At 40.9% G+C, this 21,962-nt stretch overlaps 1 protein-coding gene across 3 annotated transcripts in view; it reads right to left on the bottom strand.

Moving 5' to 3' along the window:
- The window catches only part of uacab (uveal autoantigen with coiled-coil domains and ankyrin repeats b), a 38,703-nt gene extending 17,462 nt beyond the window's left edge, over positions 1–21,241 (bottom strand). Inside the window, exon 1 of one of the 3 annotated variants that reach the window (XM_085405441.1) lies at positions 21,014–21,241. In XM_085405441.1, coding sequence (XP_085261567.1) covers positions 21,014–21,061 — 48 coding nt within the window. In that variant the 5' untranslated portion in view covers positions 21,062–21,241. Of the gene's footprint in view, positions 1–256; positions 998–21,013 lie in introns of those variants that run through there. The other 2 variants (XM_085405456.1, XM_085405449.1) reach the window with 2 other exon arrangements.
- Positions 21,242–21,962: the final 721 nt, after the last annotated feature.

Below are 21,962 nucleotides of genomic sequence, written 5' to 3'. Positions count from 1 at the left end.
ACTCTTAAACCTCCTGATAAGAATGTGGCTCTTTACACTGAAAGTCAAAATAAAGACAAAGCAAAAACAAGCAAGTGCAAATTTTAATCATAACCAAGATTCAAAACAGGCGATGTGTACACAGAGAGCTGATCTAAGAGTTCTGCCACTGCACTGCTGCTTCTGTAAAGCACAGCTTTCGGCTACATTCACACTGTTCATGAAATCAGAGCTCCAATAACGGTGGTGACAAGGTAAAATTATTGGCAATGAATACCTACAAAGTGCACGGAGGTGCATTTCAGCCAGCGGCTCATCTTGGGTGAGTGGAGCTGGTCCTTGCACCGTGCTACTGAAAAAGTTGCCACTTTTCTGGTTTACAAAAGCAAAACTAGAGAAAAACAGTACAAAAATCCCCCCAGTCTCTCAGTGCACTCAACCAGTGAGTGCAACAACAAAAAAGAAAGGATGAGAAGACATAAGGGTGAGAGTCTGTAATGCAGAGGAGGTCCTCTTATGGGAGGTTTAACCTCAGGAATCTTTCTCACTTGCAGCAAAAAAGTTCATTTCGCAAGATTTTTCTAAGCATTCCTCTGTTGCTCATGAGCGCTTCCGGCAAGTTCATCACTGCACAGCAGTTTAGTTGATCGTTAAAGGGAGGAGAAGGAGGAGTGATTGAGGAAAAAAGAACAGAGGTGGAGAAGCAGTAGGGCCAGCCCTGCCAGCCCTGGGACCTGCCCTGGCCGGCAACTGCAACTCCTCCTCTGGTGGGGGAAGTCAGCTCAGCCTGGCTACCGTTCACCTCCCTCAAGTGCCGTCGCCTCCTTTCCTCAACTCAGTCTCCCTTTCTTCTGGTACTCTTCCTGCTGTTTTCTGTCTGAAAAAACAAACTCAACGCTCTTTCTTGTCGAGTAGTAATGAAGGGTTTCTCTCGCTGCCTCTTCTCTTCTCTATCAGTGGTCTCCAGCTTCTTCACCCCACCAAATGGCAAGGTCAGTCAGGCTCAGTGGGGTAAATATGTGAACTCTCACAGGTTTAAAATATCACCCCCTCCCTGGTAAACAGCAGCGGTGCAGACAGCCCTGCAGACTGGTTACCTCTTTATTTTTTGACCCTCCAACCTTTCTGTAGTGACTGATAGGAAGACAGTGGCTAAGAATACATTCTGGACATGCCTCCAGCATGAGTAATGGCTTTAATGTCCATCAGCACTGCCAGCATGCGACAAGGCCAGCCAAAAAGACCGTGCTTACATCGACACCCCCCCCCACACACACACACACCATGCTCTCTGCTTGCCTCCCATCTGAAAATATTAATGTCAGAGGGGGATTATGGTTTGCACATTTTGAAGTGGTCTTGGCACTGACCCTCAAAGGATACTACGGGGTAAAAGCTGCTGTTAACCCATCCATCTAAACGGGGTGGTGTGGCTCCAAAGCCCCGTGATCCTTGCAGTACGGCAGCAGGGTTAGACGACAGCCTTTTTACAACCGTCTGTGACTGCAACCCCTCCAAAACCTGCATCTATATTGCCTCCTCGCTTTCACTGATACACTTTAAAAGCACAACTTTAACTTACTGAGTAAAACATCACAGAAAAAAAGAAGTTTTTTTAAAAAAAAAAGGGGGACACACAGACATCAATCTATGGTGAGGAAGACAGGATACAAGGAGACCCGTTTAATTTACACACTACATCAGCTCCTCATGTTACTGCCCGCTGCCAGACTGGCGTTAACAGAGCAACACTGATATCCACAAACATGCAGAAAGACCTCCTCCGCATGACATGTCGTATCATAAGGAGTAGGTGTCAACTTACGAAAGCTGCTCGCCCTCGCATGGAGACAAAGCCGCCAAAATGGCACCTAGCCATCACATACGTCGGTCACGTAAATATCTCACACTGCTTTGCTGCTGTGTGTATTTGTTTGGGAATCTGTTTATGTACTAGTTAATATTAGGGCTGTTAGCAAGCAAGAGGTGCCACCGCAGTAGTCCCTGTCTTTCAAGGGGAGCTGATCGACATATAATAACTTGATGTTGTGAGGAGAAATAGATCATCTGTGCTTGTTGTTGTAACGTATGTGACTTAAACTATCTGCAAACTGAACAGAACAGCAAACGGGAAACTAAGAAAAGTTTTCCAGATATGATTCCCACTTTCTTGAGCAGTCAAAGGTTTTAAACGTGAATGAGTTTCCTTTACGAGCTAAAGGATGATGATTGCAACAGATGACAATATCTAGTTACATTTAATGACGCCAACATGATATCAATGTATCTTCCTGTTTTACTTTCATATCTCAAATTGTACATTGCTGACACATATTTACCAGGATCAGGGGAAATACTCCCTATACTTTAACAGAACAAAAAAAGTAATGTTTTGGCTAATTTAGAGATATCGCACTTTTGTTTATAGCAGTCTGAGCACTGTTTGAAGTAAATGCAGCAGAGTCATCCAACTAAATTACCGATAGTCAGAAAATCACCAGTTATTTTCTTGAGGATAAAAGCTTCACGTGGGAGTTTCCCTCCAGGACTAATCCATTGCTTTTGCCAGTGAGATAAAACAATCTACCCACAAAGAACTGCGTGTTCTGGAAACACCTCTGCTTTTCCATGACACTGGACCTGCCCTGAATGCTAGGTCATCTTTGAAATGACCTGGCATTTACTTGACATTTATTGAAATTAACGGGTTGCAAACAAGCTGTTTGGATGACCGCATGACTAATCTGACATCCGAGGAGCAGCTTGAATGGCATCTGTGATTCATTTTAAATTGCTTAATCGCAGTTGTGTGGAAAAGAGTTAGGACCTTTTTCTTCAGTACTAAATAATAAACAGTTGTATCCTTTAAATACTCTCCTCCCTAAAGTTTGACGTTTTGAAGGGGAAACTCCTACAAATAAATATGCAGTAAGACCAGCTGCAGAAATAACTGAGTCCATGGCTTTACATCAGCGGTCCCCAACCTTTTTTGCGCCACGGACCGATTTATGTCCAACAATATTTAAGGTGTCGCGGATAAATACAACAAAATAAAACCAGTACCGATACCAAAAAAAAGAAGATTTATTAATAACACACTGGAAAAGACCCAGGGAAACAGAGTTAACGATAAAAAAAAAAAAAACATAAACCCTGAAAACCATAAATTTCACAGCCTCAACTCTCGCAGCCCAGGGGTTGGGGACCGCTGCTTTACATGATTACATTTTCCCCGCACCTCTTTTGTAAATCCTGACAGTAGTGGTTCTTTGAATCTACTACATAAAGCAGCAGATTGAGGTTTATCTATAGATTCTTTGAGCTTGAGATCCCATCCCAGGGGCCTTAACACAGGGTGAGACCTTGTCTTATTGTTTCACCTGAAACCTCTGATAATGACCCACAACCTTTTTCACACCTTGGCTCATGCGAGGGGGGTACACGTTTGCAAACTACTGCTGTCGAATTTATACATGCAGACATGCCAACACATTGCCATCAGTCTATGTCAGTGAGCACAACTCGAAGAGACTCAACTGGCTGCCAGCTTGTTCTGTTAAATCTGAATTTCTGTGCAGACAGCAGCAGATATGCTCATTTATCACTCCTGTATTATAGGAAACAGACTGGATGCAACTGCCATAGGCTGACTGTAAAAAAAAAAAAAAAGTCCAGCTTTGGATCATTTTGGATCGGACCAACATCCCAACATCCCATTTATCCAAATATTGAATAAATGTATTCCTAATTGGTACCCAAAGCCATGTCATTTAGTAAAAAAAGTGGTCATGTTTATCTGCTGGGCTGAATATCTACACCATTAAAAAGCCCATCCACACACATGACTTGAACACTTGTGATACTGTAATCTCCACAAAGGCAGGGCTCATTAGCATTGCTGTAACTGGAGCCACAGTGAGACTTCAAGAGATGTACACAGAAGTTAAAAAAATTATCTCTGTAATTTTTTAAATTAGTCCTGAACAGAAAACCTTAATAGGCATGGAGCAGCCAGCTTTACAGTGTCTGTATTAAACCTGCATACAAGACGTTACTGACTCAATATTCTGCTAAAGCTTCTATTTTAACACAGTGACCTCGAGGACAAGACGTCACCTGACATTGGATCAGACAGGTTAGACCGTTCTACCTGTCTGCACAAATTATTCTGGCTGCCTGGTAATATGCCACTTAGAGACTCTCGCCATCTTCAGCTCAGATGTTCAGTCACTTCTCCAACACCTCGTTTCCTGCCTCTCTCAGCTGCTGGCGAGACTAATAGGTCTCCAATATCCTCACAGATGAAATCACCAGCAAGAAATATCTAAGCGGTCATCTGATAAGAGACTGAAGTCAGGATCACAACATAAAGCTTTACACCAATATGGTAAGTGATAGTTGTGTCCAACGTCAAACTGCAGTTACAGATCTAGTTTTATGATATCCACTACGGGGATCCTCTTGATTATAAAAGTCATCTGCGAAGACACAGACATTAAGCCATGAAATATAACCCTTTGACAATTTATAGGAAATGTGTCTCTGTAAATACAGGCAGAATCTTTTTCCCATTTAGAGCTTTATCTCAAGCTTCAGATTTTCAGAAGTCTTCAGAAGTCAGACGTGTAATGCAGCACATGGGTGAACTCAATGGATGCATTGATCTTCCTCACAGGGGTTCATGTGAGCTCAAATGGAGAAATGTTCCAAAATTCATCTGAAGCTAAACTGAGGCTTCAGAATAAGATATAATAATGCAGTCGAAATGTAGCTTAAAGAGGACATGAGTAAGAGTTTAGAGACATATACACTCACTGGCTGCTTTGTTACATAAACCTGTTCAACTCTGCATTAATGCAAATATCTAAATCAGCCAATCAAACTCGGTGCATTTAGGCATACAGAGATGGTCAAGATGACTAACTTAAGGTCATAAAGAGCATCAGAATAGAGCAGATGTTTGAAGTGACTCTGAAAATGGCATGGTTGTTTTTGCCAGAGGATTTTTCAGAAATTGCTGATCTACTGGGATTTTCCCACACAGCCATCTCTAGGGTTTACAGAGAATGGTCTGAAGAAGAGAAAATATTCAGCGAGCCACAGTTTTCTGCAGGAAAATGCCTTGCTGATGCCAGAGGTCAGAGGAGAAAGGCCAGACTCCTTCAAGTTAATAGAAAGGCAACAGTAACTCAAATAACCACGGAGGCATGCAGAAGAGACTGTGCTGTATCATACCCTCTGTGACAATACTGTATGCATTTTTATGTGATATAAAAATGTCAAGTTGTGATATCATTCATTTACGTTCCCTGCTGTGTGTAACAGTGAGACTAGCCCAGGCATGTCAGAGCATAAGAGCTGCGTGTCAACCTCCAATGATGATCTAGTACCTATATATGAAGTTTCTTATAAAACCTCCAACAAAGTGCAACTTTTGCAAAATATACAAGAAAACAGCTCCAGCTGTTTGCTTGTATATTTTGTGGAAAAGACACACCGCTGAGTGCAAACAGTCTGTGAATTAAGAGGTGCTAGCAGCCGTAGATGTGCAGCCCAAATGACTCCACTGAGGAAGATACAACATCCCAGGTAGTTTTTTAGCTTTACTATATGACATTCTTGAGCATATCCTGATGAGGTACAAGGTTGTGATACTTTAGGTCTTGTTAAAGTGAAGTATTGGGAATTATTTTCACATACAATTTCCAAGGAAAACACTACATAGGCTACTTTTGTGCTTATATTTGACTTAATCTTGCTCTGCTGCTGTACTGCTGGAACCTTGTTTCAATAGTCACATTTCAATCTAGGAAGTATATCATCAGTGACAGTAGCTCAGTTGAAAAATCCTGTTCATTAACGTACACTTCCGAATGCTGCTGCCTGCAAACATCAACAAAATGTTCTGGGGGGGTTTTCCCTTTATCATCAGAAATATTGTGTTCACAAATATTCTTGATATATTGTGATATAATTATAAGATTATACTGCTCACCCCTAACACACACCAAACATTGAAGCAGGGAGTCTACAGCAGCAGAAGACCACACTGGGTTACTTGTCAGCTAAGAACAAGAACTGAGGCTACAATTTGCACAAACTCACTAATAATTGGGCAAAAGCAGACTGGAAAACTGTTGCATGGTCTGATGAGCCTCGAGGTCTGCCACAGCATTTGGATGGTACAGTCAGAATTTGGAGTAAACGACACAAAAGCACAAATCCATCCAGCTTTGTATAAACAGTTGGTGATGGTGGAGTGGGGAATATTTTCTTGACACACTTTAAGTTTTTAACCAGCCACCATCAGTTCAACAACATCCACCGGCAACTGGCAGCATATTTGCAGCTCTGTGTGTGAGCTGTGCATTTTTGTTTGAAACCTTAAGAGGACCTTACAAGCCCCTGCAACCTCATAGAGAATAAACAAGTAAGAATAACATAGGCTAAATGGTGCGTACTGGTCCAATCAATCGGACAACAACCACTAGAGCATGCTTTGAATTTTGCTTTACATAGCAAAACTGAGAAAATGATGCACTGCTGCATTTCTTTGATAATTAAGATAAACACACGTTACAGTAACTAAATGACATGTGTTCAAACAAAGTAGAGCTTCCTGAAGATGATGACCAATATATTGCATGACTAACATAAAATCTGTACTTTTGGTTTAGCAACATGTCCAAACAGGACACCAATCTTCTGCTACTATTTTTATCATTTATCCCTAGAGATACCTGTTTGTGGCATTAAAATAGCTGCATGCTTTGTGAATATCTCAATGACAATTTGATTTATTGGTGCGATATGCTGTGGCAGTTAAAAAGCCAAAACTCTAGCTGGGTCAGTGTAAACGAGACCCTCAAGAGCTTAAATATCAGAAACTGTGCCACAGAAATCTCTCGAAGTGGCACGTAAACAAACAATGCAGGAACACGGAGCAGTTTTCATGAACAGTCAGGTGAACATGAAGGAAAGATGGGAAATCCTGTTAGTAACTCAGTGGGACACTTTATAATAATCTTCTCTGTTACTGATGAATAGATGCAGCTCTCCGGCATACCTTTTCAGGCATTGCAGTTTGAGGCGGGAGTGTTTTTACACCAGCGCCCATACCATCGCACACATCCCTTTAATCTGTGACCACAGACCTGTGCGTAACGCGGTGAGCTGTGCAACTGTCTGAGCATGTAGGGTGTAACTGAAACCCCTGAGGGCCAGAAACAGAAAGGGTGCAGGAGAGAAAGATTGGGAGTGTGTGAGCCAAACACACAAGGACAGGAGAGGGGTGGAGGTGTGAAAGTGACAAGATGCAGCATGCTTGCAGTCAATCTGTCATTTTGGAACAGGTAAGCTGATGCTTCACAGTAAAAGCCCCTCGCGCATTTGGGCCGACACTGATGGTTCAAGCCAGGTGTCTGGAGAAAACGAGGCACTGGTTGTCGGAATGTATATGAAGCATGTCTGGATAGCTGCTAAGCACAGAGTCATTCGTCCAGGTCTGGATGCATAAGAACAGGCAGAAACGCCCTCTGGTGGTCAGCAGAAAAATAACAAGTCAATGTATATCTGCATGCTCTGACCAAGAGGATAGGTGATAAGCATCAAAAGCATTAATAACACAATGGTAACCTAAAGAGAATCCAAAGCAATTGTATCTTACAAGTAATTCTCCAAATAACAGAAAATGTATTACAGATACAAGTATGTATGAGAAAATTCTAGCAATCATTAGTACAAACTACCATTACGCAGCCAGTGCCAGGTGCTTATATAAGATCACTGTCATGGGTTATTGTTCTCAGCAGCTGTGAATCTATTGAGCATTCAGTGCTCAAGAAACAACAGAAAGTAAAAGGAAATACTGACTTAGATTAAGCACAAATTTACCAACTGCATGAGAATGCAGCCTTTGCACTATGACACACACAAAATGAAACATGATGCCAACTCTGCAGTGACTGTTGAAACAGATCAGGATACAAAAATGTGTGAAGCTCTGAATATCTGTTAGCGTGCAGTAAAGTGAGCTGTTAATCTGCATAAAGTGTGAAGGTTTAAGACACTTACGTAAAGTTAACCATGTGGGAACTAAAATAAAGCCCATACGGTAAAGTGGCTTTCTGGGAGTTTCCTGGTGATCCTCCAAAGATATTCTTACTTGTGCTGCCCAAAATGGAGACTAGTCAACCCAATTATTAGGTCAAACCATTTTAGATGACACTTGACCCAGAGGACAAAACGTTTCCCAGCTATTTTCCCTCAACTTCCGTGACCTGCTGCCAGGCCCGGGATCACCTTCCTCATTCCCTAAACCCAGTGGCCCTTGCCCCTGCCAACTCACCTGGAAAGGCAGTCTAATGACAAACCAGTAAGCCACGTTCTATAAGAAAGTCACTGCCACTTGCCACTGACAATATCCCACCACAACTCTGCAGCTCCAGCTCCATGCAAGAAAAAGAAAGGGTGCAGCCCACCTCACTGCAGTACCAGTGAGGTGGGCTGCTAGTGAGGGAATACTTGGGTCACTAATGCAGAAACACTACAGCAAATTAAAAAAGTATTGACTTCCTTAAAGAGGTAGTATATTTTAAAAATGTTCCTAAAATTTACATTTTCAGCCCCTGAAGGAAAAACACACAGGAGGATCTGTGGGACAGCAGCAGGTTAGTGTTATTTTGCTGAAGGAAGCATTATGAACAAGCAGCACCCGAAGAGCACAAACCTCCACGAGGAAGCTCATTCTCTGGGTAGTATTTAATTTTAAGAGATTTTGTACATACTCATTTTTTTTTGTTATTTGGTATTTTTAAACGTACTTTAAAACATTTGCAGTTCAGTAAAAACAAGTACAAAGAGCAGGCTTTTGTTATTTGCCTTGTATAAACCCATTCTGATATACTTGAAATGATTTAAGTACAATTATTTTTTTATTCTTTTATATTTATATGACTTTAGTACATGGGTCAATAAAAGTGTTATGATATTCAAATTTTTATGTATTTAAATTGTAATAATTTGGTACTCTAATGTACATAACAAAGTCATAATAAAATAATATCTCAAATATCTGATATTTAAAATCCCCGTATACAATTCCCTGAATGGCAAAAGCGCAACAATGGCAGTAAGAAACATTGCTTTAAATCGCTCTATACATCATTATTAACACATTATTATCACCTTCAGATCAATCAAATGACCTGAGAGGTCAGAGGTCAAATGTGTCATATTTGAAATCTTTACACTGTACTACCTTTATGCTAATAATATAAATCACACTTAAACTCATTAAGTTGACTTTGGTGGATTTAATCCAAAATTTTAATGGACTGTTAACGCGATCCCACGCCACTCCATCCTTTGTGTAACTGTATGTGTAGAATAGCATAGTAAAAACCACAGGATTCTTTGGTCTCTAATGGCGGTATGTGGTTAAGCAAGAAACGCTTTGGGCATGCTGGTACTTGGGCAGAAATACTATGTTGACACTTGTTTGGTCGGTTCTCTCTCTCTGTCTCTCTCTCACTCCCTCAGTCACTCACTCTCACATGAACACACACACACAAACTTTGGTGTAAAACTTGAAATACTACAACTGAAATGCACTTACATGTGGTATATTTACTGTAAATACGAGCTCACTAATTTTCCATATATATTATCCGGTTGTTCAGTCTGACGTCACTAGCCGTGTCTGGGCCTAAACTCCGCTGCAGGTCCATATATCAAACGATCACTATGGCATTACTGAGAGTTGAAAAACTGTCTAAAGTCTTTCATCTTTAATAAAATGATCAGCGTTCTGCTCTACCAGGTGTAACAATTGAGTTTAACATCCAGGCATCCATAAAAACGGAATTTATGACATTTAACGGAGTTAGAAGTTAGCAGGGAGTTAGCTCGCTAGCTTCTATCTAAATACAATATAGCATGTCCTGACTGCGGGGTTTTGGAAACAAATTAAAACGTACAGTTCTGTTATCACTTCCAGCATAAATGAAGACAGAAAACTAAACAGCAGTGACGTTTGTAGGGTTACTGAAGTTGGGCTAGCTGGTATATAATGATGTGCTACGTGACCGCTAGCGACACAGCTATGTTAGCATAATATAAACAAGCTAACTTTTTTTCCACTCGATAAAAGTTAACGTGAGTGTTCTCGGTGGTCAGGAACAAATGTAATCGCATGGCAGGATGCTGTAAAAGGACCAAACTTCAGCCAGGAGAACAACTGAGATAATCCATCCACAATACGAGGTTAGTCATTCATATACTGCTGCATGGGCTGGGCTGTAGTTACATCCTAAGGTTTTAAAAACTGACCTTAAATAAATGATTAGCGGTAATAAAAGCCGAGGGAGGTCAACAGTGATCACTGACTGTTTTAGGAGCTTTTTGAGATTAAATAGAAGAAAATACATAACATTAAACATGTTAACAACACAAAAGCCATATTAAACGCAGACTACTTTAGGCCCGGAAGTCGGATTCGTCATGTCATCACTTAACAATCGGATTATCATGCAACACACCAAAACATCAGTAAACATACTTCATAAAATCTCCCTAGTCTTGCACCTAAAGACCTCTGACAAACAAAAACAGTAACATAAATGTATGTAACAAAATAATATCCAATAAACAATAATTTAACAATTACTACAATGACTAAAACTATCAGAAAAAATTTAATTCTGGAGAACACCTGACTCATGCCTGTTACAAAGCAGGCACTGGCTTGCCCCTCTGACATTGTCCAATGCACACATATTCTTTCCTATGACCACCTTCTTCCAAGAAAAGTCTATTTCCACATCTCAAAACACAGCAGATGCACATTCACGCCACAAATAGAGCATCAGTTAACTCTGCTGCACCAGGTTTCCATCAACACGCACAAAAACACGCCACCATAAAGAGATATACAGCAAAAGACAGCATGCTCTGTGTGGCAGGTATTAGGACTGGGCGATATGACCCAAAATTCATATCTCGATATTTTTTAGCTGGATGGCGATATACGATATATATCTCGATATTTACCATAAGGTAAGAACAAAAAGAGAGTTCTTAGTCAAAGCTGTGTCCCAGATGTCACACAGGCACTTTTATTAACATACAGCGTAGATGTACATGAAGAAATTACTCAAAAATAAATTGAGTAAGCCCACCCAAAGTCACCCCCTGTGGGCTGCATGTCGTTAGCGCGGTTAGCTCGTTAACACGTTGACGCCGTCCAGCCCCACGCACGGGGCGATCCGCAGTAACTCGTTAGAGGAGATTTGCCGTGTCCATCTTGTCGTTGCCTGCAGGTGAAACTATGGGGGAGGGGGAATTGTGTTCAGTGAAGGAGAGGCGAGGCCCAGTAACGCTGCATAGAGACAAAAGTGGACAAACGAGAGGCAAACTTACAGCTCCACAAGTATAATTATAACATAACATATACTATATCGATATAAACGATATTGTCACATCTTATATCTCGTATAAAAATATATTGATATTATTAAAAAACTCGATATATCGTCCAGTCCTAGCAGGTATTCCATCTAGTCTATAACCTTTTAGTGGCTGTTGCACAAATAATACATACTGCTTGGTGAATGAACTTCACACATCTTAACAAGGCATTTGTATAATTTTAAAAATAATAAAATGACTGTATAATGTCATAAAAAGCAGACTTGTCTAGATCTCCAGTGACCACCTGTAGCTGAACACAGCAGTGGTGTTGAAGCGAAAGGCACTAATTGGCTGCACCGCTTCGTTTCTCTCACTATCTTGTTTGTTCGTGACGACAAAGGGAACAGTGATTTTTTGAAAAAGTAACAAAACCGTCCAACTATGTTAGTGACTCCACATTTTTCATACGGCAGAGGCACGTATCTAATCTGCAGACAGACAGAAACATACAAACAGAGAGAGCACAGCTTGATAGGGCTTAGTCCGTGCTGCTGAACAGCAGTTTGTCCTTCATCAGCAGAATCTTTGTCCCTCTGTTGCTCAGCATGACTGATTGACTGACTGTGTGTGTGTGTGTGTGTGTGTGTGTGTGTGTGTGTGTGTGTGTGTGTGTGTGTGTGTGTACGTACATTCTGACGTCAGCTGAAGCCCACCCAAAGTCAGTCAATAAACTAAGCCCCTTCTCACATGCCAACCTCCCCATCGCTGCCCTGACACACACTCACAGTTCATGTTACACATAAACAAACTGACTGAATGCAAAGCTCACACATGACAAACATTGTACAACAACAACAACAATAAAAAGACACATGCACTTAACCACCAGAAACAAATTTATGTTCCCTGGTTGATGCTATACAGGATGAGCTCTCTGCTCCATGTAAGCAGTGGGAGGGAGCACAGCATGGGAACGCCGATGGGTAACACTGCTGGGATGACCTCACAGCCGCTCTTATGGAGCCAGACGTTAATCCTGAAACAACAGATCACTGTGTTGCCACTGACTATACAGCCGATACAACATCCAGCCTAAAGCAAACATGCGATGAGTCTGTTTCACAGTTTGTCTCCTTTGGTCAACGCAGTCAATTACTATTACTGTTAATGGGGGAATAAGACGGGGCTTTGATGTCTTGTGCACTGGTACATAAATATTCCTCATAAAATAATACTAAGAGGCAGCATGTCTGAATAAATTACCCAGCACAGCACTATTCCAACCGCGCACAGCTATAGCAAAATGGAAAATTAAAAACAACAAAACACTAGGTCCTGATTACTGGTATGAGAGGTTCATAATGAAGCAAAGCCTGCTATCTAACAGGCAAGCATACACAGCATTTAGTCAGACAGGCACTCCTCATGAGATTTAAACAGCCTTACAGTCTGACCAAGGATTAGCTCAAATGAAACACTCAGTCCATCCAAACTGAACCCCAAAAAGTAAACACCACACACACTGTGAAAATTAAGCAGGGTGGATAAGAGGATTTTAATCAAATCTCGCCCCCTCCAGCAGAGGTTAAGAACGCCTGCTGGGTGTCTCCAAGTTGCAGCCTAAACTTGATAAAGGAGCTTCATAAGTAGGTAGTTTAAGAACGCTCAGTGGGTAGAAAGAAATTCCTGGGGGATTTAGGAGGCTGTAAAACATACAAGCTCCCCACAAAGGCAACAGTTTATCAGTACAAATAAACAGACATCTCATCTTCCTCTAACACAGCCGTTTAGAAAAGCAGGGTTCTGTTTCAGCAAGCATTTTGTCTCTACGTGAACAAAGTCTAATATGTACTAAAAAGCTGGACCTGGCTTAGTGACAGGCATGTTATAAATTCTCTGTTTATTTGTCCTGCCTTGCAGACCGAGGCACAGCCAGACAAAACACGCACTTGCAGACAGAATATACTTCACTTCCCTCAATGCCCCGCAATGCACTCTGCAGAGGGTAAAAACACAGCAGCAGATCTTTACAGAGATCGCCAAGGAGTGACAGTAACCGCAGGCTTGACAAACCTCAGCATGTGACACCAGGCAGGTGGGAAAAAAGAGCAAATTTGGTTTCACACAGGCTCAATTCTAATGAGTAATTAGCCGGTACCATTTCTGAAAAGGTCAGTACCAAGATACTAAGATAAGTGCCTAGACTTAAAAGCAGCTGCGGGTAACAAATAATCCTTCCACAGCATCTTTGAAACCACGAGGGTTTTATTAAGACAGCTCTTTGATAGATCATGTTGACTCAAGGCTTTCCTTTAGTCACCCTGGCTTGAGCTACACGAAAAGTGCGTGGCTGTTTAAAAAAAAAAAAAAAAAAAAAGCATACTCTCAATTTATTTTATTGTTATTTTTATTTTTGTTAGCCAAATTTGTAGTTTTCTTAATGTATTTGAGGCCTTTGTCACTCAGTGAGATAGACAGTGTTGCAGTCCAGCAAAGCAAGCACGTAACACTGATTTCTTTAACTACACAATAAAATATACAAAACCTTTGTTATCACCTAACTGACCTTCCAAAAAAAGAAAAAGAAAAAAAGAAAGAAATTTCAAACAAAGCCTCGAAACAAAGAAGCAGGAAAGTCAAATCTGCACCGAGCTCATTGTGAGACTTTATCACAATCACCATTTTTATCCCTGAGCAGAGAAACAGCTAAAGAAGCTGATAGCGATCACTGCCTAAAGGTTTGGAACCATCACGTTCCCTTCTCCCATCCACACCCTCCTTTTGTTAAAAACAACTTTGAAACCAGAGTCGTTTCAACTTCCCAACAAAACATTCCTGCTGCATGTGCCTCCACTGTCCCACAGTACTTTTGCCATCAACAACACCTCCCAATCCCGCTCTCTATTTTGTAAAATAACACTACTTAAAGGGTAAGGGAGGATCCTACATTTCACCATTATTGAACATGCAAGCCCTGGGAAGAGAGAAAAAAAAATCTGCGTGTGATCAGGACGCCAGGAAATATGGAGTACTATGTTACTACTAATTTCTCTTAACAATTAAATTCATTCCCAAGCTCAAAAACCTGAACTCTGAGAATATAAAAGTTGATAGGTTTTTTTTTTAAGGAGGGATTTATGAATATAACAATAAAAAGTTGGGACACAAATTCATATCATTGTGAATGAAAAAAAAACCTTTAAACATCAAGATTAATGTTAAAGTCAGATACAGATTTAATAAATAAGCTTTACGCGTTCAGTCACACTTGCTGCTGAAATCCTTAACATAATCAAAGCCCAAGAACAACGCTGGTTATACTAGAAAAGCAGCAAATACCCTTTCATTACAGTGTGCTGCTACAAATTTGCCTAAAGGAAGCTTCTCATTAGTGTTCAACCTGTCAGGAGGCTAATGGGGTCTTCATGATCAGTCATTAAACTGACAGGTCTGAGCTTCCCTCTTCATGTTTTAAATATGGCTCGTACACAATGCAAAAACCATCCAAAAACAAAACTGCCAGAAAAAAATAGAAAAGAAAAAAAACTACAGTGACCATGAACACTGACCTACAGCGAGCTGCAGAGTGACTGCCATTCACCACCATAAAATTTATTGGTGATAAAAATACCTTTAGTGCTAACTAACCAGAGGCATTTTTACAGTTGCAGTCATGTCATAAGAATTCAACGCGAGTCCTGTAACTCACAAAACATACAGCCTCCAGCTACGTGCCGAAAACCACAAGTGAAGCAATGAGACAATAATCTAAACACATACTTATCGGGCCATCACCAGGTCATAAACTGGATCTATGTTTTTCATAGGGCTGGGCGATATGGCCTAAAATCCATATGGAGGTATAACTTGAAGCATGTGCGGTAATGATATATATCGCGATATATTCCATTCTTCTGTATAACATATTTTCCACACTACAAGGCGCAAAATCCTTTAATTTTCTCAAAAATCGACAGTGTGCCTTGTGTATGAATTCTGGTTGTGTTTACTGACCTCGAACCGATTTTATGTGGTACATGGCGTGCAGAAATCTGTCAAAAATGTTTTAGTACAACTTTGGTAAGCTACAAAGCCGCACGGCTTGATGGATTGTTGGAGCATTACGGCTACCGTAATCAGGAGCCTTGCGAAGTGATCTGGGTCCAAAACCCAAGTAATCACCCAGACCTATAGGTGATATTATAATGATGAAAAACAAGTGCAAAAGCAAAAACATAACCATATAATGTATTATATGCTAGAACTTAAAGTCTGCCTAGCTGAACTTTGTAACTTTTAGACAATAACTTGAGTTTTACTGTTCCTCTGATTTCACCGACAAATAAGTCACAATTCAAGCGAACGTCATGTAGAAAATACTAAGCAGTCATAGAAGACAGATGGACGATAGAGCAGAACAAAACACAGATATAAAATTTCATGTGTTGAAAAATTGTACTGTCAGGGAACAGACTGAATTTGAACAACATACAGATACAGACATCCGAAACTTGTCTAAGTTTTCTTAACATCAAGCAAAATACTTTGCTTCCTACGAGTGAAATGAAAGCTAGAGAAAAAGACGCAGTCCTTCACCTGGACGTCAGCCCACTCACACTTCTTATAATCTATTACAACGTCTACATGTTGTGTTACTATGTTACATGTAGACCTTGGACTATTTCATTTCCTGACCTTTCCTTCTCCTATCCTTACACTAAACGTTACGATGGGCTCAGCAGACTTTTAATGATATTGGATCATGGACACATGATGTAGGTGCAGGTGTATAATGACGGCTTAGGACAACGTAGATGAGCATCTTTAAGCACTGATGTCATCGCTCAGTGGTAGCATAACCGACAATCATCCAACAGTAGCAGACATGTTTTATTTGATTTGATTTGTTTGACATTGCAAAACATTGCCATACCTACCCAATACAGTAGGGCAGCCACATTTCACCACATATCACAAGGAAAACTAAGTGAAGCTGCATTTTTTATTATTACACACTGCATTTTCTCCCGGAAACTCTATTTTGCAGTGATTTTTAGCCACTCATATACCACAGCCTTGTATCCTGTATATCTGCTGTTTACAGGTAGGTGCCCCAACATGCCACCATCCACAGGAGATCTGACAGAGGTACAGATCTGGCTTTAGGCCTCAGTAAAGCAGGAAGTGTGTAAGAGATTAACAATAACTAATGATTACATGCAGAGTAATGTATAAACAGAGAGAGTGGAAAAAGGTGAGTAAGGAATACTCAGTGTATCATTGCAGCGTAACTATGGGAGGATTCAGGGTCACCTGATCCAGCTGTAAATTTATGCTTTAAGAAAGAAAAGTTTTAAGCCTGATCTGAAAAGTAGAGGGGGTGTCTGTCTCCTTAATCCAAGCTGGGAGCTGGTTCCACAGAAGAGGGGCCTGAAAGCTGAAGGCTCTGCCTTCAATCCTACCTTTAAATACCCTAGGAGCTTCAAGTAAGCCTGCACTCTGAGAGCGACGTGCTCTATTCGGGTGATATGGTACTACGAAATCTTTTAGATAAGATGGGGCCTAATTATTCAAAACCTTGTGAGGAGAAGGTCCCTAAATTTGATTGTGGATTTAACAGAGGCCAATGAAAAGAAGCCTTTCTCAAGAACTGACCAGGAGGGGTGTCTGCCACAACAATACAATGAATTATAGGGCTGCACGATTAATCGTTATAAAATCGCAATCTCAATTCATACTTATGTGCGATCTAATTTCCAAATGACAATGATTTAATAAAAAAAAGAAAAAAAAAGAAAAAAAGACGACGACGATTGTACCGCATTTTGATCCGGGACGTAATCTGCATGAAAACAAGCGCTCACTCTTCCTGCTCAACAAATAACAAGGGCGGAGCCTTATACCACGTGATACAGAAGCTGGCTGCTAAAAAAAAACAACGGAGAGCACATCAGGGATGACGAGAAAGTGACAGGAGAAAATCCGTCCCGGTCAACCACCCAAACATCAATAACGGGAACCTTATACAGCGCTTCCCTATACCCGTCGAACTCCCGCAGGCACAAAGAAATTACGGAGGCTATTACTTATCACCTGACCAAAGATATGGCTCCCATCAACACTGTGCAAAACGAGGGATTTAGGAAAATGATCAACACCCTAGACAAACGCTACACAGTGCCGTCCCGCAACTATTTTTCTATTGTTGCACTACCTGCTCTATACACGCAGCATCGAGCAACGGTGGAGACGGAATTTCAAGCAGTACAACATTTTGCGGCAATGACCAAATGTGAGACATTTGTTATTTTTATGTTTATTTATTGTTTTTATGTTCAGTCTCAACTGTTACGAAGTTGATGTGCAGCTAATAAGTGCAATAAATATTTATACTGGAAAAGAAAATCGTGAGAGAATCGTGATCTCAATTCTAAGCAAAAAAAATCGTGATTCTCATTTTATGCAAAATCGTGCAGCCCTAATGAATTAAACAACTATAGGCAAGTAACACAGAACATTTTAGCTGGTTCTAACAGCCATATCTCGAGAAAAAAAACCCCAAACCTCAGTTTTGCTTTGCTCATCCTGGTCTTACAAGGCTCTCATGGATGAATCTGCATTAGAAAGACTTTCTATCATCAAGGCACTCAAACTGATGTCTGACAGGTTTAGTGTCTCCTTCTCTGATAACCAAATCATTTGTGCATCTCAGTGATTTCAGTTTCACGGGCTGTACTGAACGCACAAAATCCAGCTGACACGATGGATGTTTACTGTGACAACAAGCAGATACTGCGACAGTGCAGCCAAATCTCAAATCTAACCAGGAAATCATTTTTCTCTGGTTACCCTGCTGGAGTTATAACTTTCTGCTCGTACCTCTGTAGCCTCGGCTCTGAAAGCACACCGATATCTCCTGAAACAAACAGATATCACTTTTTTTTTTTTTTTTGCAATCCGAGTATGTGGTTATCTAAAATGTTTGAGGAATGCTGATCGGAATCTTGCTGAGGACATTCCTAGGCACATTTTCTTTTTGCTTTATATTTATTTTTATTTTGATAGGGATCTGCTTTTCATAACCCAATATTATTTTCCACAAAGGAATGTCTTTTAGGAACAGACAATGATTACATGTGAACTTCAACATTCAGAAAATATCAGCAGCTAAACTGAGTGGAACAGGTACAGCCCCATACTGTCAGACAGAAAAAACAATCTTGTGTCGCTTCTTTCCATCACATGATCATGGCATTTAAACATGACAATGCTTGTCGTACGAAGCCTTGTAGTTAATCACGCTTCTCCACAGAAGAATAGGCCTCTACACAAAAGAATAACTGAAACTGGAGGCTTGCCTTTTGCAACCGTGAGCCAAACCAACAGACTTCATCCTGTCTTTAATCTACAGCTGGTATTAAGGGAATGCCATGGCATTTTGAAACCTGGATACTAAGTTTTCAGCTTTGTTTGGTAACATAGTCAGCATTCCTCAGCTGAAATAAGTTCTTGGTAATGCGTGACAGGAAAACCTGATTAGCCAATAAGCAGGCAACTGTGGAAGACAACGGTAATGACACTAAATATGATGCTTATGGCTTCTTTGTTAAAAAACAAAACCTTTTTTCTCTGAATTTCAACAACAGGGAGCACAACTGATACAGTTACAAAAGGAGTGGGGAAAGATGGAGTTTCCTCCATGGATTTGTTTTCTTTGGCCAGGATTGAGTTACAGTTTCAATACCCCCCACCCCCATGATTGCCTCTCCTACTTGAAAAATATGCATGTATTTCTTAATGATTAGTCACGCTACCCAGAAAGAGCAAGCAAGTTCACCTCATTGTGAGCCAGTGAGCGAGGCACACATCTAAAACGTTTAGCACTTAATGCCGTTCACCTTAATGCCTCAGTGAGTGATTGACTGGTTGATTTGCGTTTCACAAATTTCAAAGTGCAACAGGTGGTGATGACATACTTCTTCTATGTGTTTGTTTACCAGTGCAAGCACAAAGATCTTACCTGAAGCAGAACAGGTTTGTTAAACATTTTAAATTATTACCCATGTTTTGTTTTGTTGAGTTTTTTTTAAACACACCTTTTATCTGTAGGTGTGCTAATATTTCCTCTTCTGCCTTCATAGAGGAATGCAACGGGAATTTTAGCCCAGTGTAAATGTCACATCTGTTTCCTCAACACAGCCCACATCGAGCTTTTCCTCAGGGTGCTTTGAAACAAGTGGAACATAAAGTCTGCAAGCTTTTTTGGTTTTCATGGTTCTTTTTTTTTTTTTTTTTTTTTTTTTTTTTAAAAGGGTGTCTCTACTTCTGTCAGAGGGGGTGAGACATACAATACCATTTCAATCTCGAAAGGCTTCTCTTCTCTTCGCTCCCTCTCTCCTTTTATTTCAATGGGGGCCGGATAGTTTACCACACACAGCTCCTCTGGCTTTGTGCCTTTCTCATGGTAATTGCTGGGAGCCGAAAACAGAGTGCAGTGCCAGACACCCACTGCATGCTGAACTGTGCAGAATTGTGATGGCTGTCTATTCAGCAAAGTTCATACGTCATCGCTGGATTGTGAAGAATCAATTCCACCCAATCAATTCCAACTTTGTCATGTATGTCATGCCGTACTTCACGGTAAACAACTCAGGCCCACCTGTCCTCAAGTTTGAAGGTCTGCTGCTCTGTAATAATTAATCGTGTATTAATAAAAATAATAATGCGCTGCTTTTGTTAAACAAAATAAACATAAAACAGGCACCATTGTTTTTCCTGCTTTTACATTATGTAAGCATTGAATGGGGAACACCAAGCTCCAGTCTCCAAATATGTCTACCATTCATGTTGATCCAAATACGATGGACAAAATATTAGAAACACAAGCAGTTCACCACCACACTAAATCCTTGTTCAAGCGGGATCCTGAAGACGATTACAGACTTTTTCTTAAACAGATCTACAGAAAAGTTTCACGGACATGGTTTCAGTAGCTGTAGGCTGGTAAAGAGAACACACTGGTGCATTTAAACAACCAAAAAACAAACATAATTTAAAAGCTCTCAGTGTGTTCACAAGACAGAAATGAAAGGTGGGTCAAAGTGCACGACAGCGTTTTTTTTTTTTTTTTTTTTGTTGGTTTTTTTAATGACCACAAATGTCCCCTGTGATAAAACAAAAAAACAGCAGAACAGGCACTTTGTGGTATTGAATTGTGGTGCTTTCTTCCAGAGCGCGCTTTGTCAACAACAACAACAACAACAACAGCACAGCTCCAGCAGATTTAGGCCAGGTTATAACAATCTGAACCTGGCCTAAATCTGCAGTATAATAATCTGTGTCGAGCAGGCCACGACCTCCGCTTGCGCGCGCGCGTGTGTGTGCAGGTGCTTGAACGTGCTGGCGGGGTGTCTATTTTCCAGGGGAGCGCGCGGGCAGCCACCGTGGGAACATGACCGCGGTTAGCGTGGTCGCTAAGACAGAGAGGCGAGGGTTACAGACAGCAACCCGCGGAGGTACAACACAGCGTCGGGTCCCAGCGCCGTCCATGAACTCACAGCTGACCGCTCCAGTGGTGGGAAACGGGGAAAATGAGCAAAACCGAGAAAACAAACGATCAACTTACTGTTATGGTAACTTCGTGCTTTTTCAATCGATACTTGAGGCTCTTCATCTTTTAAAGTTGTTGGTCTCCGGTGTTAAACTTTTCCCGCACTGGACAAGTTCATTAAAAAGTGCAAAAGCAATGCTGAAGGTAGTCGCAAAGTACGTTTAATCTGCGCCGTTTTCCTCACAGAGCAGGTTTCACCTGACGCCTAACCTCAAACTCCCGAAACTCCCGTCGCACTGCGACTGACAACCTGTGAGCCAATCAAACCAAACCAACCGCGTTCTGTTCACCTTTAATCCAATGGGCAGTTGCGGAGGGCGGGACTTCCTTGGAGAGTGGCCGCTGGGAATAGTTGGAGTCGTCCTGGGACAGAACCCGGCGTGACGTCAGGATTACCTGAAGAATGAAACACCTACAAACAGTTACCTGTAAACATCGATGTAAACTGAATTTAAAAAACAAAAACAACTATCTGCTGTTTAAACATCACAATATCCTCTAATCCCCCCTCCTCCCCAGAGTGCCCCGAAACATATTTTAATAATAACTGTGCGTTTACCTGTCATTGCCCTCATGTCAAAGTCCAACGTATTGTATCGAAATGTGCACTTAAACACCTCACAGATCTCACCAGTTTACCCGCGTATGAGCCTATTTGAAGGGTTGGTAACTTTATACCTTGCAAAGAAAAAAGGAAAACAGCAACAACAAAAGCATAAAGCATTTGTAAGAGTTTTGTTTTTTTTTGTGTTTTTTTTTTTTGCAAGTGCAACACCAGTGATGAAATCGATTTTCCTCTACAAGCTGTTATTTTGCCATTATTTGGAATAGGAATGTTTGGAATTGGAATGCTCTGAAGAGTCTTTAAACGACTCTTTTATGTTAAAGGTTTTTTTAGATACACGACTGAGTTAATATAATATCAAATGTGTGTCACAAGAAAATTACTTTCTTAGGCCAAAGT

This window comes from Rhamphochromis longiceps, linkage group LG1, assembly GCF_057381845.1.
Source record: "Rhamphochromis longiceps isolate RC_006_pf linkage group LG1, R_longiceps_female_GT1.1, whole genome shotgun sequence".
NCBI lineage: Eukaryota > Metazoa > Chordata > Actinopteri > Cichliformes > Cichlidae > Rhamphochromis > Rhamphochromis longiceps.
The sequence above is the reverse complement of the archived record's forward strand: the minus strand, read 5'-3'. Positions and strand labels throughout refer to the sequence as shown.